The following is a 26,050-nucleotide window of genomic DNA, read 5'->3' as shown; positions in this document are numbered from 1 at the left end:
TAGAGCCAGAAGATATAATGTACATATAGGATTCAGTATTAGTGTCCTCCTGCGGCTCAACCCCCGCCGACTATTCCATCTAAGTATTTTCTAGCCATCTGACCATGTGGTGGCAGAGACATAACTAATGACTGTGTAAAAGTAATGTTCTTCGATCTCTTTCACCTCCTGCTCATAACTTGTTTCCTCCTGTACACTTGGTCCCTCCTGCACAAACTTGTAGTTACTGCATTGAAATATGACACAACCTCTTCTATTCAATAGTAGGGGCCCAGTCTGAATAAGCCTCCATCCTATGGCTCTTGTTGCTTGCTGCCACTAAGCCAGAGGCCTGCAGAACCTCTCCCTGGAGGCCCAGTGGTTTAAAAGCATTACTTCTAGAAAATATGGACTACTGTTCCCAGCCAGCCCAACTTGCAAACCATGTGTCCTCAGGCAGCTTCATGCCCAAGAGGGTTAAGGCAGTGCTGGAAAATAATGGTGGTCATACAAAATATTGACAAAATATTGACACTTTGGGCCCAATTTGGACATTTTCACTTAGGAGTGTACTCACTTTTCTTGCCAGTGGTTTAGACATTAAATGGCTGTGTATTGAATTACTTTGAGGGGACAGCAAATGTACACCTTTATACAAGCTGTACACTACTTTACATTGTAGCAAAGTGTAATTTCTTCAGTGTTTTCACATGAAAAGATATAATAAAATATTTACAAAAATGTGAAGGGTGTGTATGTATATATATATATATATACAGTGGTGTGAAAAAGTGTTTGCCCCCTTCCTCATTTCCTGTTCCTTTGCATGTTTGTCACACTTAAGTGTTTCGGAACATCAAACCAATTTAAACAATAGTCAAGGACAACACAAGTAAACACAAAATGCAATTTGTAAATGAAGGTGTTTATTATTAAAGGTGAAAAAAAATCCAAACCATCATGGCCCTGTGTGAAAAAGTGATTGCCCCCTAAACGTAATAACTGGTTGGGCCACCCTTAGCAGCAACAACTGCAACCAAGCGTTTGCGATAACGTGCAATGAGGCTTTTACAGCGTCCTGGAGGAATTTTGGCCCACTCATCTTTGCAGAATTGTCCTAATTCAGTTACATTAGAGGGTTTTCGAGCATGAACGGCCTTTTTAAGGTCATACCACAACATCTCAATAGGATTCAGGTCAGGACTTTGGCTAGGCCACTCCAAAGTCTTCATTTTGTTTTTCTTCAGCCATTCGGTGGTGGACTTGCTGGTGTGTTTAGGATCATTGTCCTGCTGCAGAACCCAAGTTCGTTTCAGCTTGAGTACACGAACAGATGGTCGGACATTCTCCTTCAGGATCTCTTGGTAGACAGCAGAATTCATAGTTCCTTTTATCACGGCAAGTCTTCCAGGTCCTGAAGCAGCAAAACAGCCCCAGACCATCACACTACCACCACCATATTTTACTGTTGGTATAATGTTCTTTTTATGAAATGCAGTGTTCCTTCTACGCCAGATATACTTGGACACACACCTTCCAAAGAGTTCCACTTTTGTCTCATCGGTCCACAGAATGTTGTCCCAAAAGTCTTGGGGATCATCAAGATGTGTTGTGGAGAAATTGAGACGAGCTTTGATGTTCTTTTTGCTCAGCAGTGGTTTTCTCCTTGGAACTCTGCCATGCAGGCCATTTTTGCCCAGTCTTTTCCTGATGGTGGAGGCATGAACGCTGACCTTAACTGAGGCAAGTGAGGCCTGCAGTTCCTTGGACGTTGTTGTGGGGTCTTTTGTGACCTCTTGTATGAGTCGTCGCTGCGCTCTTGGGGTAATTTTGGGCGGCCGGCCACTCCTGGGAAGGTTCACCACTGTTCCATGTCTTCGCCATTTGTGGATAATGGCCCTCACTGTGGTTCGCTGGATTCCCAAAGCTTTGGAAATGGCTTTATAACCCTTTCCAGACTGATAGATCTCAATTACTTTCCTTCTCAATTGTTCCTGAATTTCTTTGGGTCTCGGCATGATGTGTAGCTTTTAAGGATCTTCTGGTGGACCTTACTGTGTCAAGCAGCTCCTATTTAAGTGATGCCTTGATTGTGAACAGGTGTGGCAATAATCAGGCCTGGGTGTGGCTAGAGAAATTGAACTCAGGTGTGGACAACCACAGTTATAGTATGTTTTAACAAGGGGGGCAATCACTTTTTCACACAGGGCCATGATGGTTTGGATTTTTTTTCACCTTTAATAATAAACACCTTCATTTACAAATTGCATTTTGTGTTTACTTGTGTTGTCCTTGACTATTGTTTAAATTGGTTTGATGTTCCGAAACACTTAAGTGTGACAAACATGCAAAGGAACAGGAAATGAGGAAGGGGGCAAACACTTTTTCACACCACTGTATATATATATATATATATATACACACATACACACATTGTATATATACTTTATACTGTATTACTAAATATTCTATACTATTTGACTAAGAAAAAATATTTTAAAATCACTGCTTAGATCCGGGGGAAAGGGGAGGAGCTCTGACACACGCCGTGCCGGAGTCCTGCCTCCGTCTGATCATCCACCCAAGGTGCAGCTGAAAACCCCAGGTATGAGTGGGAGTGAATGGCTGGAAGCAGAGGAAGCTGTTGACGCTGTTTGCATCCCTTCACAGTGACTGGCTGTTCGGCGGACTCACTAAACTGACACAGCACTCCCTTCCCCTACTTTTATTGCCATCTGTTGCTGGCTGTTGTGCCATACATAGAGGGGAGTGAAGGAGCAGCGAAGGGGCTGTAGATGCCGAACTTTGTGGAGGACACTGCACTATGAAAAGTGCCTGAGCAGTATTTTTTGCAATACTTCATGCTTTAAAGTGAAAACCGGAGGATATGGCCTGGAAAGGGATATAGAGGATGGACTGCTGCTTTTCTCCCTTTTCCTATCTGTGGAGCTCGCCTGTGGTGTGGTAATGTAAAAATGACATCTTAAACATACAGACAAATACAGTGTGTATTTAAAACTATATGAGAAAACTGTTGCTGATATACAACTATCTGCTTACCACTTACTGCTGATCCGGCTGCTTGTGTTTCACTTTAATAAAAACTTACAGGGCTCTGCGAATGACTGTTATCAAGTATCAATGAATAACTCAGAGTCCCTTTTAACAAGCATTGCAGTTGTTTCCCCCAGTCCCAGACAAGAGACACCACTTGCTGGAAGTATCTGGGAGCTGGGGAGTATCCTGATAAATGTGATCGCCTCGTGATCAAAAAATAGAACAATCATGTATAGTGATGGCCTTGCGGTTCGCTGCAAATTTTGCGCGTTCGCGATTCGCCAAACCGGCGGACTTCTAGCGCTGTTTGCGCGGTGAACATATGCTTTTACATTGTGAAAGAACTTTGACCCATGATGACACATCCATCATGGTGTACAGGACAGCCAATTGAGACATTTCAGCACATGCACAATTGGACATTCCCCCTAACTTATAAATAGACCTGATCTGGCAGCCATTTTACATTCTGTCTTTTGTCAGTGTAGGGAGAGGTTGCTGTGTGGAGCAGGGACAGACTGTAGTGACACAAATCACTAGCTATTAGGTCCACCAAAGTCCTTTTAAGGACTGGTATAGGTGTACAGTATATAGGGTTCTGGTGCACTGCTGCTGACTGCTGTGCTGCTGACCGATTCTGCAGCCTTTGTCACTGTAGGGAGAGGACGCTGTATGGAGCAGGGACAGTCAGTTTAATCACTAGCTATTACTATTAGGTCCACAAAGGTCCTTTTAAGGACTGGTATAGGTGTACAGTATATAGGGTTGTACACGTATAATATACTTTCTTTCAAATATAGAAAGCATATTATACTTGACTGCTGTGGTGATTGCTGGCCGATTCTGCAGCTGTCTTTTATCAGTGTAGGGACTGAGGGACAGTTTGGTGTTTGGAGCAGGGACAGTCTGCAAATCACTAGCTACTAGGTCCACAAAGGTCCTTTTATAGGTGTACACTATATAGGGTTGTACACGTATAATATACTTTCTTTCAAATATACAAAGCATATTATATATCACGGTGCTGGTGTCAGTGCTCAGTCTCTATTGCAGTGCTGGTGTCAGTGAGGGAGATAGCAGCGGAGAAGCCAATCAGTAGGCAGTGCCAGCACCATGGCTGAGGATCAGCACTGGACTGGCACCTCCGGACCACAGCAGTGGAGCTCTGCATAGGTGGGGGTAAGGGCCAGGCAGAGGGAGGGGCTCAAGCACAGGTTGGCACACTGGGACACTGGCACAGGACTGCACCCCCTTCATAGCCTGCCCTGACCTTGCCTCTCCTCCATGGCCTTCATGTGCTCCTGAATTGTCAAAATTTCACAGATAAAAAAAGAATGCCTGTTGTTGTCGATCCCAGATTCACTTAATACTTTTGTTATGTCAGTGTCCATGTTGTGGGACTATGTGTGCACAGCTAGCAAGTATTTTGTGGCTGAAAATATGACCTGGAGGTTTTTAAGGTCCGCCTGCCATTAAAGTCAATGGGGTCCGCCACGAACTTTGTGGTTCGCAAACTTTTGGCCGCGTTCGCGGTTCATGAAATGTCCCATCGGAAGTTCGTCCATCACTAATCATGTAGATTGATTTAATTTCCTTCATGTAAACTGCTGCATTTGATATCTCTGCTATTACCTCCTATCTAGCACTCAGTGTCTGCTGTTTGTCTCAAGATAAGTGTTCTCACCTGTAGGGAGAAGGACCTGTGTAATAGAGTTTTCAAGAAACGCGGCTGTGTTAAGCTTAGTGAAAAGCTAAATATCTTAATTTCTATGTAAAATATATATTCATCCACTTAAGAACCTGCTGAATTAATCTCAGGCCAATAGAGGTAAAATGTCTCTAAGCAATTAGAAATTCTAACAGAAACTCTTTATGGGCATCGAATGAAAATTGGACCCAGTAATAGCCTAGGAGTACTTTGTGCAATTATAGGGAGTTCCAGCAGCTGATACAAACTGTGACTCTGTGGCAACCCCCCCCATGTTTGGGTTTATTTTTATGCAAAGGTATTGCTGACGGTGAACAAACATCTCTTTTTTTTTTCTACTACCCGTTGCCAGCTAACAGGTCTATTATAGACCAAGTAGATTGATGGTAGCGGATAAATAAATGTCTATCTGATGTAAAAAGAAGCTTGGCGGAGTAAGGTGAACTGCTATCATGTATGACTAACCATTGATGGAAATTGCATCAAGGGGAAAATTCAATTACTGGTAGACGTATTATCTGCTATAGCAGGGTGGATTGTAAAAGCACCAGTGGCTCTTGGAGAATCTTTAATAGTACAAATGTTTTTTTCCCTATATATGTGGCTGTGTTAAGCCAGGCCCAGTGAAAAGCTAAATATTTTCATCCCTCTGCAAACGAGTACTTACCCGCCTGGGAATCTGGTGAATCAATCTCAATTCATTAGAGTGGCCAGCTAATAGGCCTTACCTAGTGGACAATGACTAACCATCGCTAAAAATCACATTAAGAGAAAAAGCCAATTACTGAAGACATTGGGGTTTTCTATTACCTGCTATAGTGAAGAAGATTGTAAAAGCATCAGTGACTATTGGAGACCCCTTAATAGTGTAAACTTTTCTCATGGGCAGAGGCCCCAGTGGAAAAACCTTAAACCCCTATTGCAGAGGAAAAGCTGTGTATGGCAGAATCCAATACAATGAGGGGGAAAACAAGTAAACTAGGAAAAGGGGGGCCACCGGCCGCTAGCCCAGTTGGTATACAGAGAAATATGTCAGCAGAGATAAGGTTGGTTGGAAATGGACACAGCTCCCCTAGGCAGGTAACTACAGCAAGGGCTGGGACCAGCAAGCTCAAAGCAACAGCCGAAGAAGCTAAAGTAGTGAAAACCAATGATACATGCGTCACACGATCAAAAAATGCAGAAGAAAAGCCCCAAGGAAGCTCCAAGGCACATAAAAATGGGGATCAGAAGAAGAGAGGAGAGGCCTCCCCTGAAATTGAAGAGGACCAAGGACCAGATGGGGCTCAAACAAATCTAGCCCAAATAAGAGAAATGCTGACTGAGACATTATCTAAAGTAGAGATATAACTCAAAACAGACATACCGGCAGTAAGAGCCAATATTGAGCAGGTCCTCAGACAAGTGGAAGACATAGAGGAGAGAATGAAAAACAATTATGATCAGAAATTAATGGAAATAAAAGAACAAATGAAATCCATTCAAAAAATGAATAGAACACTCCTTTATAAAATCAAGTACCAGGAAAATCGAAGTCGGAGAAAAAAATCTGAGGATAAGAGGAATAGCAGAGAAACATAAAAATGATGAATTAACTAAAGTGATGCAGGACCTGTTTAACCCCATATTAGGGAGAGAAGAAGCTGAAATATTAAAACTGGACAGAGTACACAGGTTTACAAGATAGCAACCCCGGGCGGAGGAAAATCCAAGAGATGTAATAGTACGGTTTCATTATTATGAAAAGAAAGCTCAAATCATGGAAAATTATACACAAGATGGCCGGAATCACATATGAAGGTATCGAATTACAGGTGTTCTCAGATCTATTAAAAGCCTGATTCCAAAAGTATGGAGAACTCCTGATCCCCCCCTCAATGAAAGATTGGATAGTAAAGATAGACTGTTTGAGATCAATGGAAGAAACAATACATATAAGTGAAGACTCCAAGAAAAAACTAAAAAACAATCTGGTGGAATGGGTACATAACAGTGTAAGAGGAGGTTCTAAAGAGTGTAAACTCTAGTGATTGGATTTTCCAGGCTGCAAGTCTTTAAACCATTGCCGACAATATAAAAAAAAAAAGAAGAAAAACAGTGTGGGGTACCCCCCAATATTCCTATGATTTTGAGAGGAACCTTCATCCCAATTTTTTTTTTTAATGGCATGGGGTCCCCCCCCATAATCCACACCAAACCCTTATTGAAGCATGCAGGAAAGGGGGGGCAAGCAAGCGCACCCACCTCCTGAACAATACCAGGCCACATGCCCTCAATGAGAGGGGGCTCTACCCCCCACCCCAAAGCACCTTGTCCCCATTAACATGGGGACAAGGGTCTCTTCCCCACAACCCTGGGTGGTGGTGATCTGCGGGCAGGGGGCTTATCAGAATTTGGAAGTCCCCTTTAACCCCAGATCCCTGAACCCCCCCCATGTAAATGAGTAGGGGTACATTGTACTCCTACTCATTCACCAAAAAGTGTCAAGAAAAAAAGTTTTGGACAATTCCTTTTTAAAAAAACAAACAAAAAACAAACAGTTAACCCTGATGAAGATTCATTGTCCATCAATGTACCCCTACTCATTCACATTTGGCGGGGGCGGGATCTGGGGCTTCCAGATTCCGATAAGCCCCTATCCACAGACCCCCATAACCACCCCCCAGGGTTGTGGGCAAGAGGCCCCTTGTCTCCATCAACATGGGGACAAGGCGCTTTGGGGTAGGGAATGTTGACGGAATGTGCCCTGGTATGGTTCAGGAGGGTCGCTGCATCTTTGGGTTTGTATTGATTTTGGGGGGACCCCACACAATTTTTTACATTTTGTTGTGGGGGCTCCCCTTTAAAATCCATACCAGACCCAAAGACGCAGCAAAAAAAAAAAAAAAAAGTGTATACAGCACTAAATGTAATGCAGTGCTGTTAAACACTGCACTATACTATAGTCACACTACACTGACACTCTACACTCATCACAATAAGACTAAGTAGCTATCATTGAGCTCTGTTCTATCTCCAACAACACACTGCAAAAGGTATGAGCTCTGAGCCATGATTGGGCAAAGTCACCATGACAGTGCTCCTGTACCCTGACTGGGCAAAGTTTTGCAGCTGACAGGTGCATTGCTTCAGTCAAACAGGGCCCTAGAATGCACAGTGCGGCGTGCGGTGCATTGTGGGGCGCTTGGTGGGCGAACATCCCGTCAAGCGCCCCACAAATTCGGGTGTTCGTTAAAGGGGCAAACAGGTGATGTTTGGGCCAAACTTTTGCTTGGCTTGAACTGTTTGCCCAAATCTACCCTCCAATAGCCTTATAACAGATTACTGTATTCCCCCATAGAATGGGAGGAAAGTTAGCAGTGTAAACCAAACATGATCTACTGTACTGCACAATGCTGTCAATATAACACAGAAGTTTGGTTATTGGAAGAAATAGACCTCATCGGTCTTCTTATACTTCCTGAGGGATTTACTAAAGCTAGGGAGGCCAAAATTAGTCACAATTCTGCAGAAAAACCAGTCAGCTTCTAACCTCAGCTTGTTTGTTGGTTTGATAAATAAAACCTGGAGGCCGATTGATTTCTCTGCAGAATTGTGACTTATTTTGCCCTCTCTAGCTTTAGTAAATAAACCCCTGAATGTCCAGTCACAGGCTGGGGCAGTCTTTGATAAAAACTTTATTGCTCTAACTGAGGTAGGGCCTAGCATGGATGAATGAATCTGAAAAGTGACTTAGCATAGGTACAAATTTGTGAACAGGCAAACCTGTTCCAAGATATTTACTTTTTATTTATCTTTGTCTATAATTATGCTTGAAAAACTTGTAATGAACTGGTAAGATCTCAGCTATATTAGGTAGCAATTTTGCACTTCCAACCTTGTGGCAACAGTTTGGGGAAGGCTCTCTTCTGATCTAGCATGACTAACCCTGTGCACAAAGCCAGATCCATAAAGAAATGGTTAGAGTTTGGATTTTGAACTACAGTGAGTCCTGACCTCAAACCTACTGAGAACCTTTGGGATGAACTGGAATACCGATTGTGAGCCATGTCTTCTCATCCAACATTAGAACCTGATGTAAAAAATGCTTTAAAGCAACTTTGTTATTTCCAAGATATTTGCGCAGTGTAATAGAATAATAGAAGTTATCAGAATAGTTTATGGTTAAGAGAGTAAAGATCTATATACTATATCGATGCAAAAGCTAATCTAAAAGGCGCATAATGTTCTTTTAACACTCCAGCAGTCTTTTTCTGTGGCACAATCAAGCTGACCAGGTCACTTTAACCTCAAGAGACCAGTTTCTGGCAGAGCATAACAATGATAAACAGTGCCACACAGTGATCATGGGTAATTGGTCCTAATAGGGATTAATTTACCCAGCTTTCAGTAAATGCCATTGTAGGCATTTACAAAGGTAAAAAGTAAAGGACTAGCAGATTGTCTATAGAAATTTACTTCTTCCCCTTGTAATCTGGCTCCTGCAATATGAAACTCGGGAAAGAGCTCCAGTAGCTGAGTTTTGTAAGCCATTAGTTAAGGTGTAAAATTTAAGTGATATTCTTTATTGGCCAACTCCATACATTTTATAAAGAAGTTTTCCCACATACCAAATTCGCTTCTTTCTCTTCAAAAACCATTAAACCATTGCCTACAGCACAAACTTTCATATCCAAAGCTTTCAGGTGTTTCATCTGCCTGCCCCTACAAGTAGGGATGAACCATGGTGCTAAGATCGCACCAGGAAGTGTTAAATGTAAATATTCTTCAAGAGCCCTTCGTTTTTGAAGAGAACAAAGGCTTGCTCGATGTAAGTATTACGCCTTAAGCCTCATGAACACGATGGGACTTTGTACAAACTTTCCTGTGGATTTTTGTACAAAGGGCGTTGGCCGAGAACTTGTATTGCATACACACGGCAGGACTTTTTCAGCCAACTTTCACCAAATCATGTGTTTTTTCTGCTCTTTGCTCCAAAACAGCTAATTTGCATGTTTGTTGTCAAAAAGTCTGATCGTGTGTATGGGCCTTAATACTCACAATCGGACTTTGTACAAAAGTCCTCGGGAAAGTTTGTATAAAGGGCGTTGGCCCTGAACTTGTTAAGCATACACATGATCGGACTTTTTCAGCTAACTTTCACCAAATCACATGGTTTTTCCGCTCTTTACCGCCACCTTTGGTCAACTTCTGTATTGTTGTCTGATCTTTTGCATTGGTTCTGGGCATGAGCGTTTGCAAAGTCCGATGGTTTTCTGTACACATGATCAGACTTTGCTCCATCGGACTTATGTTGTTGAAAAGTTTGTCCGTTCGCACAGCCAACAAAAGTCCGATGAAAACCGAAAAAGTTTGTCCGATGGAGCGTACACACAGTTGGATGTTGCCTTAAAACAGCTAATTTGTAGGTTTGTTGTCAAAACGTCTGATCGTGTGTACGGGCCTTTAGAAGTCTTTTAAGGGCTACTTTTTTTCCAAGCAACAGTCACTTTTTTTAACTTAAGCCAATGAAGGATATAACTTAAACGCCTATGATTTCCACAGAGCTAAAAGGAAGCACTTATTGTCCATAAACTGGGTTTATATTATCTACCAGAAAGGCCTCAGATGAAGTGTCAGGCCACCAGAGACAGAACCTATGCATTTTAGTACCTACCAAATATACAGAAAGGGAGAGATTAGCTAGAAAGTAGGTTGTGCTGTTTCTTTTTAATGAATATAAAGGTGTGGAAGGGTATACAGTTGTGTTGAGTGGAAAACACAAACAGAAAAAACAATCTACATAACAATTTAGCATTTATTTTTGTTGCTGTTCATTTAAACCTAGAAAATAACCTATATGACAGATTATCTAGTTCTCAATGTATTCTTTTCAGAGCTTTGTGCCATCATAATTGTATCAATTATATGCCATTATAGCAAAAGTTCACTGCTAATGGACATCTCCTTTGATACACAAGTATGTAATATGCCTGCATGCCTTTGTGCATTTCGCAAACTCCTGGCACTTTAGGAGAATTCATAATGAAAAAATAGACTTCAGATGCTTTTTTTTACCAGTGCACACAAGACAATAAAAACTAGTACCACACACACATGTGTCTTTGTGTAGGGTACTGTTGATACTAAAGCATTTAAAGACATTTTAGACTATTTTGTGTTTCCAACCCTGTGGCAACAGCTTGGAGAAGACTTTTTTTTGTTCCAGCATGACTGAGCAAAGCCAGATCCATAATGACATGATTTGATGAGTTTGGTGTTGAGGAACTACTGTGGCCTGCGCAGAGCATTAACCTCATCCCTATTTTGAGCATCACCGATTGTGAGCCAGGTGTTTTCAGCCAAACATCAAAACCTGACCTCAAAAATGCTCTTTTGGCTGAATGGGCAGAAATTCCGATACGCACACTCGAAAATCTGTGAAGTCTTAGCCCTTGTACACACAGTCGGACATTCCTACGAAAAATGTCAGATCGGACCGTGTTGTCGGATAATCCGACCGTGTGTGGACTTCATCTGACTTTTTCCATCGGAATGTACAACCAACAATGTTTGAGAGCTGGATATAAAAAATTTCCGACAACGCGATCCGATCGGACTTTGTCCGATCGTTTGTAGAGAATTCCGATCGGACAAAGTGCCACGCATGCTCAGATCAAATTCCTAGACCAAAGCTATTGGCTACTAGCCTGAACGTAGTCCCATCGTAATGAAATAACATCATCACGTTACGAACGATCGGATTTTCCAACAACTTTGTCCGACCGTGTGTATGCAACACCAGTTTCGGACAAAATCCGTCGGAAAAAATCCAACGGATTTTGTTGTCAGAATGTCCAACTGTGTGTACAAGGGCTTAGAAGTGTGGAGGCTGTTGTAGCTGCATGCGTGGATGGAGGGTATTATAGCCATTGCTCTATAACATAATATAGGTGTGATGGTCATGCATCCACAAACTTTTGGCCGTACAGTGAATAAATATTTGATTAGTGCAAACAGAAAATGCAGAAGGCGCTGATAGAAGTACTAAAACTGCTAAGAACAGAGATACCGCTCATAAATCAATAAGCACAGCCTCTATCTCTCGTTTCTAACATTCCTCTTGTGTTTTCTTTAGTAGACCACGAGAAGGTTAATGGAGAGGCCGAAGAACAAAACAAATCAAAAACGTGTACAGTTTTGTAGAAAAATGACTGAGCAATCCAACAAGAAAATGGTTGAAGACTGAAGCTACGGAACACTATCCTGACCCCAAACAAAAGGAATTAGAATAGAGCATAGTGGCAAGAGTCAATTTGATCTATTGGATGTCAATGCTAATAAAAACTTGGCTATAAACACAGGTGTTGGTCAATGGAAGTAATATGATCTGTTTGAGATGCAAATTCCATTTAAGATTTTAACATCCAAAGATAAAAAGGTAAAAATGTCGGAAGCGGCCAGAGGCTAAAGGTATTTCAGAAAAATATCTTCACTATTTACTTGCTACATACCTAAATACGATCAAATCTAAATTATTCAACTACTGTGGGCCACAAATGTGCCAAATACAGAACACCAGTTTCATTTGCCTGTTCTATGGCCTGTGTGTTGAGGTTTCAATCAACTTATTAATCATTTTTCAGGTGTGGAAGGAAACATAGAAACCCTATGCAGATAGCATCTCAGGAGGGGTTTAAGACCATGAACCTTCAGCTGCATTCACACCGCTCCAGTTTCCAACAAAAGGCACCTTACATAGGGATGAATTGTAACACCTATACAATGTACCTAAAACATACTGCATACAATTAAGTGGGGTTAATGGATCCTTAGGGATGCAAATCACGCATGCTAATATTGATTTATCTACACTTTAATTGCACAAGTAAAATAGCTTTCAGGAGCTTTTGAAGAGAAAAAGGGATCTCTTGGAAACTACTTTTAATGGTATGAACAAACATCTATTGAAATAAACCAACAATATGGGATGCTGTTTCCCTTCTAGTGCTTCAGAATAAAAGCAGACTGGTGGAACAGGGGTAGGATTTGCCATTTGCCCTGGTCCTCAGGATTCAATCTTACACTAGAGCTGACTAAGGAAAAGGAATATGAAGGCAATGGCCACAACTATATTCCAGATATCCTTTCCAATATATATAGGTATGCACACTCTGTGTGCACCACTTACACAGCGCTCCATACAGTACATTAAGTGTCCAAAAGTCCACGTGCAAAGCTTTCCAATGGCAATTCCAGTAGGGGATGGGATAGAGACGTGTAGACAGTGGTCTATCATACAACAGTGGTGGTATATGCAATGCTGGAAGGAGTCGGGAAGGTGGGTAGACAAGTGGCATCTACGGCCTCAAGCAGGGATAGCCAGCTGTCAAAACTGGAATGTTATTTGGATGTGGGTGGGCCGCAACACGTTTCAGGGGCCCCACCTCCTTTAAGCAGCCCTAGTGGCTGCTTGATACTTCCTCCAGTCTTGCATATACCACTGCTGCTGAATGGTAGACCACTGTCTGCATTGATGGAAGTTGTCTGCTGCCTTTTCCTTGGTCTATCCCAGGCTGGATATAGAGTTTTTGGTTTTGTTTTTTACATGAAAGCGTGTCATTTTCACTAAATAGTAATATTGTGATTCTGCTAACTCTAGCAACGTGCTTGTGTTCTCTATTCTTTTAATACATCTTTTCAAGAAAGAGACACTAACATTTGCCTAGTTGCCTTCCTATTTTATTTATTCATATTTACAAAATGATGTCCAATGGGGGCACTTTACAGAAGCCAGGCAAATGATAGAAGATTCGCTTCTCTAGATTGTATATACAATAAAAGGGACCAACCATGAAAACAGGAATGTGAAATGTTGGTGCGCTTACTGTAAAGGAAAGAAAGGAATCTCGTGGAAAGAAATAGCGGCAGTTGAATGTATATATGGTTAAAATGTAAAATCATATATTTGTTTCAACATTGTATTTCAGTTATTTCTAGCCTACTTTGACTAATCTGAATTATCTTGAAATGTTTAAACATACTTTGTGTAGACCCCCATATATTTACTGCTTTGAATTCTGTGACAAGTATTCACTGTCAAACAATTCTGAGAATCTGCCTTCTAAACTTGGACCTCTTATTTTGAATCTACACCTCTTCCCTGGGTCAGCTGATAGCCTCTCACGGCTGTCAATATCATGTCTACGCTGACGACACACAAATCTATCTCTCCACCCCTCAACTCACTCCATCAGTCTCCTCCCACATCACTAACTTACTAACAGACATATCTGTATGGATGTCCCACACCATTTCCTCAATCTCAACTTGTCCAAAACTGAGCTCATAATATTTCCTCCCTTGCGTGCCTCTTCCCCTGACTTATCTGTCAAGAACAATGGCATAACCATCCACCCATCCCCACATGTCAGTATGCTAGGTGTTATCCTGGACTCTGAACTCTCCTTTCGGCCCCACATCCAATCACTTTCCAAAGCTTGCTGTCTCAACCTCTGCAACCACAAAGCTCCCGATTCCCTGGTTATCTCTCGCCTTGACTACTGCAACTCCCTCCTCATTGGCTTACCTTTAAATAGACCATCCTCCTTTCAGACCATCATGAATGCTGCTGCCAGACTCATCCACCTCACAAACCACTCAGTGTCTGCTTCCCCTCTCTGCCAATCCCTCCATTGGCTGCCACCCAACAAATTCAATTAAAAATACTAACAACAAGTTACAAAGCCATCTACAACTCTGCCCCCAGCTACATTACTAGCCTAGTCTCAAAATACCAACCTAATCGCCCTCTTCGTTCTTCCCAAGACCTCCTGCTCTCTAACTCCCTCATCCCCTCCTCCCATATCCACCTCCAGGACTTCTCCCGAGCCTCGCCTATCCTCTGAAATTCGCTACCTCAATCTGTCAGACTGTCCAAATGTATTCACTTTTAGGTGATCCCTGAAAACTTTCCTCTTCAGAGAAGCCTATCCTGCCTCCATCTAACAACTGCACTATTTTCTCCATTAACTCATCCCCCACAGCTATTACCCTTTTGTATAATTTTACCCTCCTTGCAAGCTCTAACAAGCAGGGCTCTCTGATTCCCCCCCTGTATTGAAATTTTACTGTCTTCCCTAATGTTGTAAAGAGCTGCATAAACTGTCGGCGGTATATAAATCCTGTATAATAATAATGAACTACAGAGGTGCTGATGAGTGGACAAGCCTCAGGAGGCAGAGGCAGTACAGGAACTAATGCTTGCAGACAGCTAGGTACCATGGGATATATAGTCCTTACAAATTAAAAGGAAACAGCAGAGGAGAAGCTGCAAAGCCTGCATGGAATCCAGGAAGATGTGGAAAGATGGCCAGCAGACAGGCAGCACTCGTCATGCAATGATGTTTTTCAAGTAAGCATATATTGGATTGTCAAAAATACCTTTTGTTTGTATTGCTATTACAATGATGTTATAAAATGAAAGTGCATGCGCTGAACATAGAACTACTAAAGGTCTTATATTAAATGCTAGTTATTGTTCCCCATACATGTCAAGTTAATACAGTCAGAAAGACGGACTGCAGCAAATGCAACTTGAGCCATTTTTGGTGTGGTCTGCATTGTCAATGCCGCAAACTGCGATCCCCATTCATGGATCAGTCTTTGCTTCTGCGGATGTAAAAAGTATAAAGCAATGCATATAGAAAAATCAAACCATTCTGCTTCTTTTTTACAACTCTGGGAAAGGCTTATTCTGTGAAATCCCTATCATCCATAGAATATAACCAGGTATTACATCAGTGAGAAGAATCTTGAGCATTTGAATTTTGCACCTGAAAGAGACTGGCCATGGAAGAGCTGGGCCAGACAAGTTACATAAACATAAGCTGCTTTTTGTATATTGGATTTGGCTTTTCACAAAGCTTTCGAGATGTAAAAGAATTAACCTCAAGTTCTCCTGAAGTGGATGCTTGTTGTCTGTGTCACACAGTAACCTACATATTATAGCCTGGTAGAAGCATGTGTGACATGTAACATGCATAGTAGTAAGTCTACATTCCAGTATAGGTGTCTTTGTGTTTACTCTCCTCCCCTTGTATAATGACTGCAAATACAATTCAGGCTGCAGAAGACCTGAAAAGGTTCTCACTGCAACCTGTAGTAAAGTTACTTTTCTCCTCTTTTTGGGCCTACCCAGCTACAGTCCAATTTCTGCTGCATTGTGGTAAGGCAAACAACACAGTGTAATGTAAAGTACTCAATCCAATTGGCACCATTTAAATTGTAGCGCCGACTACAGAATGAAAGCTGAGTGGTAGAACAGGTTGGTCCTCAATAGCCAATTACCTACCACCATGTTTTTGGACTATGCAAGAAAATAGGAGTACCTGGAAGAAAGCCACACGGGCACAGAGAGAACATACAAACTCCAGGCAGGTTGTACAATGTTTGGGATTTGAACTGATGACCCTAGTGCTGCCGGGCGTAAGTGCTAATCACTTTCTTACTGTGCTTGCCGCTGATAGAACTTTGTCTCTTGTCAGAAAAGAGAAGTGGGCAATTATAAAAAAAATACAATTTAATACAATTCTTGGGGAAAATTTACAGAAACATATCTTGAAAATATTCATCAAATTCTTCTTCCCTGAAAGAGAAAATAAATAAATAATTTAAAATAGTCTAGTTATTTATAAATGTATGAAATTAAAGTGGAATTCCAGCTTACACTTAAATAGTCTAAAAACGGTCTCCTCTCCATCCTCCCCCCCACACCTATACCAACTGATCTGTGTAATAAAGATGTTTATACTTGCCTATTTTCAGACCTTTCTGGTCCAGTCACATAAACAGACTCCATGTGTCAGCCAGTACGGCTGCAAGGGAGAGGAGGGAATGCAGACAATGAATGAGCCATTGAACCCATGGGTGATGTCACTGCTTTAGCCCAGGTTCACACTGACAGCAGGAATGAAATCATGCAAGTTCAACTGAACTCGCACGATTTTATTCCTGCATGTCAGTCCCGACTTTCGGGGAGATTTCAGACATCTGTGCCGGTTGTGGCACAAATGTCTGTATAAAATCGCACCTCGGAGTCATCAAAAGTAGTAGAGAAACTACTTTTGGGAATCGGTGCAGTGCGGCAAAGCTGCGGCGTACCGTGAAATTGCATACCAAATCACTGCAAGGTGAACTTAGGTTTACTTGCAGTTGTCAAGTGCTTTCTCCTCTCCCCTGCAGCCACTGACAAAGGGGATCAAGTGACCAGACTGGAGTGGCATGAAAATGGGTAGGAATATACATCTTTCTTAGACAGGTTAGCATAGGTGATGGGGGGGGGGGCGCAGAGTTTTAAGGCTAGTTGGGTGTAAGCTGGAATTCCACTTTAAGCTATATGCATAACCTTAGTTTTGAATAGTCAGCTAACAGTTGCAATATTGTCAGTCTGGCTCCTGGGATTTACCAGCCCTGATATTTTGGAAATGGTAATTGTAAAAAAATAAAAAATAAATAAAGAAAATACAGGTATCTTCATAATTTATGACTGACCTTGTTTTTTCATCTGGTTCTTGCTGAGGACCTTTCCAGAAATCGCTATTGGCCGATTCATCATTACCATCTTCCTGATCATTATCTGTATCTGCAGAGCAAAGCGTATAAATATATAAACAAAAAGTACAAGTAGAGTAGATTCATGGCAACCCTGGTTAAATTTTAAGCTTCATTGTTGGCAGTGAAGTGAATCCTTTAATCTTTCAGACAATGACCTATGAGCTGAGAACTCAGGACTATGTTCATCATAAAACCAAGAACAAACACACAGCAAGCTGCATTCTACATTGTGCATCTGTCCCATATACCAACATCACCATGTACACCCATTTCAATATTTCTCCGTTCATGAATAGGCACAGTTTAACTAGTCTGTATACATGCAATCTGAAAGTTTACTATACTCATTTATTAGATTATTAGATCTGTAAAAGTCACTGATGTTGTTCCCTTTCAAGTTATTCGAAACCCCCCCTCCTATATGCCTAGTCCAGGGTCACATAGGTTCTACATATCTATTTCTACAAGGGAGGTCACCAATGAACTATTCTTAGAGTAGCAGAACAGAAAGCCACTATTCTTAAATGGAATTTGTCCATTCAGGGCAAAGTGACAGGATCTCTTGAAAGTTTACACCCTCCCAACCGATTAATACTAACCTTCACCCACCTACATTCAGTATGAAGGAGTATGCCACCTTCTCCCCCTTCCTCTTAGATTGCCTTTTTTTTGGCTAGAGTGGACAATCTGCATATGCTCCAACACAGAATTTGCACAGGCAATTATACAGCTTCCTCGCTTAACACGATAATTAACTGAACAGTGATTACATTGATTTATTGCCCAAACAACAGACTGGAGGCAGGGAGGTGACAGGGGAAGCTGCATTGCTGAAAAAGGAATTACCCTCATTCGTACTGGGCACATTTTTTTTTTTACCCCCTTCCTGCCCAGGCCAATTTTTAGCACTGTCGCACTTTGAATGACAACTGCGCAGCAATGCAACACTGTACCCAAACTAAATTTTTATAATTTTTTTGAGACAGATAGAGCTTTTTGTTGGTGGTATTTAATCACCACTGGGTTTTTATTTTACATTTTTTTGCTAAACAAATGAAAAAAGACTGAAAAAAACCCAGTTTTTTTTTTTTTATGCACCGATAGGGATCACCGATTGGCAGCACCGATAATCAGGACACTGTGTGGATATGCCAGTTTTCAGCTCTCCTCTACCCTGTTTCCCTGAAAAGACAACCTAGCGTGATTCTCGTAATGGACGCAATATAAGTTCTACCCTGTTTCCCTCGAAAATAAGCCCACCCTGAAAATAAGACCTACAGGGACTTTTACTAGGACTTATTTGGGGAATAGGGCTTATATTGCAGCCATCCCCGACAATCATGCTAGGTCTTATTTTCGGGGAAACAGGGTAATACGATATCAGTGGGAGGGGAGGATTGCCGATAACTGGCAAATTCTGTTTACATCATGATTGGACACAGCTGATCGCGTGGTAAAGAGCCGTAAAGAGCCGCCATGATTGGCTCTTTACCCCAATCTATGATCATCTGCATCCGATGCACACCGCAGGGGGCACGCAGGCAGTGCAAACACGAGAGGATGTCATATATCCCGTCATTCAGCTATAGCGCGTACGCCAAAGGGGTAAGCATGCCATTTGCCTGGCTTTGCAGGGAGTCAGATATGCATATATCACAAGACTGGCTCTATGGAAATGAAAAATCCTTTTGCTGGTACAAAGGGCAAACAACAACACAAAAAAAATTATATAGCACACCACACATACTGTACAGTATTATATTTTTGATGACAAATGAAGGCATTGAGGATCGCCTTGCCCCCTGGAAGACTTTGCATTCTGAGAACGCCTATGCTATGCACTTCAACAAGGGGGAACAGAGTGCATAAGGGAGAACTCTGTTTCACTTCTCTATCAAACTTAAGCTGGCCATAGACTAAATTTGGCCAGTTCAGCAGAAATTGGGCAAATTTGATCCATCTACGGGCAGGCTGGTTGTAATGAAGTTGATCCATGGATAGATTTCAGTACACCCAGACTGTGTTTTTTTTTTGTGCGATCACTGCCAGCAGCTATAGCTGACAGCAGTGATCATTGTATTCTGACAGTGGAGAAACCTCCCATTATCAGAATCCAACAGCACGACAGGAGGGACCCCCACCACATCAACACTGACTGTGTTATGGGGGAAATCTACCAATTTTCTTTCTTTCCAATCCCTGGTTGAAGGAAATAAAATTGTATGATCTATAGCCAGCCTTATACAACACTGAATCAGACTGTTCCCTTCCCCACTACTGATAAAATTATAACTATTTACCTTCTTCACTAGAGTCCCCATGTCTGTGTGTAGATTTGTCTGGAAGAAAAGACACAATCTCAGAATTTTTTTTCTACATAAAATATCTTAATACATGCCAAATCTAGTTTTTCTGACAAGGCAGGGAATATATTTTAAAATGGCTTACCTTCTTCCAATGGAGCAGAACAGGTTCTTAAAGCGGGAGTAAACCCAGTTTAAAAAATCACTTACATTCCCGGCATGCTGGAAATGCTAACTTTCACATTGATTGTGCTCTCAACCAAACTTTCAAACCATCCAATGGCTGGTTTCATAACTGATCACATGTACAGCATTATGACAGTTGAAGAATCATTAGAGGCCAAGATGGCAGCTTCCTTGACTGAAAATTATAGAAGGGTTTACTTCCACTTTAAAGTATCCTGTGTACTTAATGAGAAATGTTCAAAATGTACTTGTTGCCTTATGTAAAAGTTTAGGTATATGTGACGATGGGATTATGAGGGTATCCCTAAAGTTGGCTCCACACTTTCTCTTTTGCATTACAATAGATGTTTGGGTGCATTTTAATATGCTGTGCATTGACAGGGCATGAAAATGCAGGCAACATAGGTCCCTCAACATATGCCGACATGCTAAAACACGCTGTAGAACCATTTCCTACATCACATCTCACAAAAAGTATTGTTGTGAACTAGCCCCTTTGAAAACAAAGGAGTAGATTTACTAAAGGAAAACAGACTGGGCATTTTGCAAGTACAGTTGCTGCAGAGCTTAGTAAAGGAGAATCGCATGCAAGGAAAATTTTATAAAAGCATTTTAGCTTACACAGGATTGGATGAAGGAAGTCAGCAGAGTTTCCCCTCATTTACTAAGCTCTGGAGTAATTGCCTTTGCAGAGTGCACCTGCACTTTCAAAGTGCACAGTCTATTTTCCTTTAGTAAATAAACTCCAATGTGTGTATGTGCGTTAAAATGTTTAGGTGTGATTGAGCCCTAAAGTAACTCCGGAGAACTAAGCAACAATGCCTATAGGTCCTCCAGTAGCAACAAGCACAAGTTAAAAATTCCTACTGGTCAAAGAGAATACATTTGGAGATGACAGATGTAAATTAACTTTAAAGGATCACTAAAGGAAAAAAAAATAAAAATAACAAACATGTTATACTTACTTTTTGCACAGAGTTGCCCCGAACCTGGTCTTCTGGGGTCCCTCGGCGGCTGTCTCGGCTCCCTCATAGTGTGGAGTGCTTGTGGCCCCGCCCCCCAGTAGCGCCGCATCATTGGATGTGATTGACAACAACGCGAGCCAATGGCTGCGCTGCTTTCAATCCATCCACTCTAGCCAATAAACGGCCAGGGTGAGCGCGATACTTTCGGGGGGTCAAGTAAGTAAAACGGGGGGGCTGGGGGCACCGGCACTGTCAGATGTTTTTTCACCTTAATGCATAGAATGCATTAAGGTGAAAAAACGTTTACCTTTACAACCCCTTTAAAGCAACAAACCAAACAGTTCATTAATTACACATCATACCACAAGGTTGTGACATCAGCCACATCAGGCTTAAAAAAATAAGGAATAGCCATTACATTTTATTATGATCCCAGATTTGTTTCTTACCCATAATACAGTTGTGCTTATAGGTTTACATACACTGGCAGAATTTACGATTTCTTGGCAATTTTTCAGAGAATATGACTGATAACAAAAACATTTCCTTTCACTCATGGTTAGGGTTTGGCTGAAGCCATTTATTATCAATCAACTGTGTTTACTCTTTTTAACCTCCTTGGTAGTAATCCCGAGAGTGGCTCGGGGTTACATTTCAGTACCCTTAGCGGTAACCTAGAGCCGGTTACTTACCTTGTCCCCAGGATCCTGTGATGTCCCCCCCCCCCCACTGTGGCAGCGGGCCGTGTCTTCCACCCGATGCCTCTGTGTGCCGGGCTCCATTCCCTGCGAACGTCGTGACATATGGGGGCGGAGTCCGGCAGCAAATTCCAAAAGTACACAAGACATAACACATACAAGTGTACTGTATCAAATTATTTCACATTCCTTTTGTCCCTAATGCTTTGTCCAGTGCCCTGCATGCACTTATATATTATATACTGTTCTTTCGGCCTGGGAACATGAGATTGTCCATGGCAACCAAAAAGTGTCCCTTTATGTCAAAAGTGGTTTTAGACCAGCTAGAAAACAGCGATAGTAAATTAGAACACTTGCAGAACTGAGTGATAGTAAATTGTGAGGAAATTCATTTTATTATTATTATATCATTATTTTTTAGATTTATAGTTATTTATTATATTATAATTTATGATTTTGTGATTCAAACTTTATCATACCCAGAATGTCTACTAGACTCTTATTTGGACAGATTTAAGCGTGTTATTACTAAGAATTACAGGCCTACAATATAAAACTCCACATTTCTATGCAAAACAATTGTACTGCTTTGAGACGCAAAAAACGGACATAATCTTACCGCCAGGGAGGTTATATTATAATCACAACAGAAACTACCCAAATGACCCTGATCAAAAATTGACATACCCTGGTGATTTTGGCCTGATAACATGCACACAAGTTGACACAAAGGGGTTTGAATGGCTATTAAAAGTAACCATCCTCAGTGGTGATCTGTTTGCTTGTAGTGTGTGTGTGTGTGTGTGTGTGTGTGTGTGTGTGTGTGTGTGTGTGTGTGTGTGTGTGTGTGTGTGTGTGTGTGTGTGTGTGTGTGTGTGTATAAAAGGTCAGTGAGCTTCTGGACTTCTGACAGACCCTTGCATCTTTCATCCAGTGCTACACTGACGTTTCTGGATTCTTAGTCATTGGGAATTCAAAATAAGGATCTACGTGGAAAAGGTAGTTAAACTGTATAAAAACCAAAAAGGGATATAAAAAAATATCCATCAAGAAGTTGAAAATGAGGAGTTCTGTTGAAACCAAATCACGGCAGGTAGACCAACTAAAATTTCAGCCACAACTGCCAGGAAAATTGTTCGGGATGCAATGAAAAACCCACAAATATCTTCAGGTGACATACAGGACTCTCTGAAAACATGGTGTGGCTGTTTAAAGATGCATAATAAGGAGGCACTTGAAGAAAGATGCATGGTCAAGTCACCAGAAGAAAGCCATTACTACACAAATGCCTGTTTATATATATATATATATATATATATATATATATATATATATTTATCACACACACACACACACACACACACAGTGTGTACTGTGATTGTATACTATGTATGTGTGTGTGTATATATACTGTGTGGCCCTATAATCTCCTATTGCCAGGGGGCCCCATAGCCTCCTATTGTCTGGGGGCCCCATGAGTTGTCAGTCCACCCCTGGGTACACCATTCCTACTGTGAAACACGGAGGTGGATCGCTGACGTTTTGGGGATGTGTGAGCTAAAAAGGGTCAAAATTGATGGCAAGATAAATGCTGTACGCTATTAAAAATACTGGAGGAACATTTGCATTCATCAGCCAGGAAGGATGTACTTGGACATTCCAACATGACAATGATCCCAAACACAAGACCAAGTCGACCTGTCATTGGCTACAGCAAAATAAAGTGAAGGTTCTGGAGTGGCCATCTCAGTCTTCTGACCTCAATAATATCGAGCCAATATGGAATACAGCCCAAAAATGTACAGGAACTGGAGGCATTTTGCCAAGAGGAATGGGCAGCTTTACCATCTGAGAAGATAAAGAGCCTCATCCACTAATACCACAAAATACTTCAAGCTGTCATTGATGTTAAAGGGGGCAATACACTGGGGTATGTAAACTTTTTATCAGGGTCATTTGGGTAGTTTCTGTTGTCATTGTGATTTTAAAAAAGTAAACACAGTTGATTGATAATAAATGGCTTCATCCAAACACTAACCACGAGTAAAAGAAAAGTTTGTGTTATCATTCATATTCTCTGAAAAATGGCCAAGAAATCATAACTTCTGCTAGGGTATGTAAACTTATGAGCACAACTGTAAATAAGCAAAATAGTGATACAATTTGTTTTTGAAGCCCAGATTTAAAACATTCAAAGATAAAATGACAAACTCCTTCCTGACCAATGAGAATACAATGAGTGCTAGTGATACATTTAACCACTTGCCGACCAGCCGTCGTCATTATACAGCGGCAAGTCGGCACGATTTCGCGAACTGTCGTAGCTGTACGTCGGCTCTTTTATGTGGGATAGCAGGTGCGCACGCGCCGCTACACTGTGGGGGGCGGCGATGCTCGTGAGCGGCGGTCGCGATGACGACTCCACACACAAATTCCTGTTCTGCGAGGAGAGGAGCTAGGAACCACGAACTGTCGTCTCCTATAGTCTGTCCCCTCCCCCTACAGTTAGAACACACACTAGGGAACGCAGTTAACCCCTTAATCGCCCCCTAGTGTTAATCCCTTCCCTGCCAATGACATTTGTACAGTGAATCAGTGCATTTTTATAGTACTGATTGCTATAGAATTCTCAATCGTCTCAAAAATGTGTCAAAAGTGTCCGATGTGTCTGCCATAATGTCGCAGTCTCAATAAAATCGCAGATCACTACCATTACTAGTAAAAAAAAAAAAAAATGCCATAAATCTAGCCCCCATTTTGTAGACGCTATAACTTTAGCGCAAACCAATTGACGCTTATTGCAATTTTTATTACCAAAAATAAGTAGAAGAATACATATTGGCCGAAACTGAGCAAAAAATTTGCTTTTTAAAAAAAAAAAAAATTGGGGATATTTATTATAGCAAAAAGTACAAAATATTGTGGTTTTTTTTCACAGATGTCGCTCTTTTGTTTACAGCGCAAAAAATAAAATGCAGAGATGATCAAATAACCCTAAGGGTGTCACTGCCAAATGCAACTAAGGGCTCATTCACAAGTGCAGCAGGCACTGCTGCTCCATTGAAAAGCAATCTAAGTGCGTTTGACAGGTGTTGAGGAGGCGATAAGTTGGCTCCTCACCACCTGATTTGAACCCACAATTGGTGTGCAATGCGCCCGACTGCGACACAGTAGTACAGCAATTAGAGGTTTAAAACAGGTGTGAGGAGGCAACACTGGGTGACACTTTGTGCGGTGACCTTTGACTTCTCTCATGTTGTTTAGATAGATCTCCACCTCTTTAAGATTGCCTACCCCTGAAATAGAACGATAAACACTTAATTTTCTTGCAAAGATAAATAGCTAATACGGAGTCCAATATGCAACAACTTGCATTTTATTTGTCAGTGTCCACCCCTACTAATGTAGTAATATGCATCAGAGGCAGTGGCGTATCCAAGGCATGGCACATACAGCAAGTGCCATGGACACCATATAAAGAGGGCACTCGTGAGTGGCTGGGCAGCAGGGATGTACTGGCTAAGTTAAGTGGCCATTGGGACTACCAGGAGTTTCCCGGGGGGGGGGGGGGGGGCAGTTTCTGTTTTTCACATCAGACAGCCAGCCTGTGCCAAAGTAATGGCCGCACCGCACCGCTGTACTGTCTATAAGCAGGGCCGGGCAGGTACAAGGAAGGGGCGGATACTCTGGGCTGGGTGGTACAATTTCCTGGAGGGAGGGGGGTGCAGGTGAAGCGCCGGCAGTGCTTCAGACAATGCATACTAGCCACCACTAGCTGTACTGTAGTGGTCTGAGTCTCTCTACCTTACTCTGTAACAATGTGCCCAGTGCGCTCCTGCACCCGGCACAAGCACCAGCTATCCCTGTCAGTGCTGCCACTTCACTCCCCCTAAGCTGCAACCAAGAGGAGACGCCGAGGAGGATCCAGCAAGTTCAGCAAAAAGTGTGTATAAGCTAAGCTGAGTGTTCTAATGAATGATTCATTGCCAAATTCCATACAGGATGCGGCCATCTGACTGACTTAATAATGAACTGTCTAGATCCGATTGGGGGGAGGGGAAGAGGCTGAGGGGGACATTACTAATGCTAGTATGTTACCCATTTATAATTTCTGTAATATGCAGCATGGGGGGGGATTAATGTACTGCCACTGGTCAGCCATTAACGCATCAGTGTTAAAGGGGTTGTAAAGGTTTGTGTTTTTGATGTGCCATCTCTCTGCTAGGGAATTATCGGCTGTTGATTGGATAGATTGATGGCAGCGCAGCCATTGGCTCCCGCTGCTGTCAATAAAATCCAATGACATGGCCACCAGGGGGTGCGGGGGAAGTCCTGCATTCGGCGTCTGTGGATGCCGAATGCTGGACTCAGGAGCGCCCCTGCAAGGTAACCCCCCCGGGTGAGCGCTTCTCCCAGGGGGTTATCTGATGCAGGGAGGAGCCGAGAGAGCCACCCAGGGACCCCAGAAGACCAGGTTCAGGGCCACTCTGTGCAAAACGAGCTGCACAGCAGAGGTAAGTATGATATATGTTTGTTTTTTTTAAAAATAAAAAAATAAAA

At 41.9% G+C, this 26,050-nt stretch overlaps 2 protein-coding genes across 5 annotated transcripts in view; one reads left to right on the top strand and one right to left on the bottom strand.

Annotated features, from left to right (window-relative positions):
• Positions 1–12,082, top strand: part of PDE6C (phosphodiesterase 6C) — a 109,364-nt gene extending 97,282 nt beyond the window's left edge. Inside the window, exon 22 of the mRNA XM_077455188.1 lies at positions 11,862–12,082. Coding sequence (XP_077311314.1) covers positions 11,862–11,929 — 68 coding nt within the window. The 3' untranslated portion in view covers positions 11,930–12,082. The remainder of the gene's footprint in view (positions 1–11,861) is intronic.
• Positions 12,083–16,286: 4,204 nt separating this feature from the next.
• Positions 16,287–26,050, bottom strand: part of LOC143930676 (protein FRA10AC1) — a 67,446-nt gene continuing 57,682 nt past the window's right edge. For 2 of the 4 annotated variants that reach the window (XM_077455189.1, XM_077455190.1), the window contains exons 12-14: positions 19,639–19,677; positions 17,276–17,366; positions 16,287–16,370 (exon numbers count right to left, since the gene is read on the bottom strand). In XM_077455189.1, coding sequence (XP_077311315.1) covers positions 16,328–16,370; positions 17,276–17,366; positions 19,639–19,677 — 173 coding nt within the window. In that variant the 3' untranslated portion in view covers positions 16,287–16,327. The remainder of the gene's footprint in view (positions 16,371–17,275; positions 17,367–19,638; positions 19,678–26,050) is intronic. The other 2 variants (XM_077455191.1, XM_077455192.1) reach the window with 1 other exon arrangement.

The sequence above is a fragment of the Lithobates pipiens genome, unplaced genomic scaffold (assembly GCF_037356315.1).
Source record: "Lithobates pipiens isolate NorthernLeopardFrog02 unplaced genomic scaffold, aLitPip1_a1.2 Scaffold_25, whole genome shotgun sequence".
NCBI lineage: Eukaryota > Metazoa > Chordata > Amphibia > Anura > Ranidae > Lithobates > Lithobates pipiens.
Note: the sequence above shows the minus strand (reverse complement) of the source record. Positions and strands in the feature narration are given on the sequence as shown.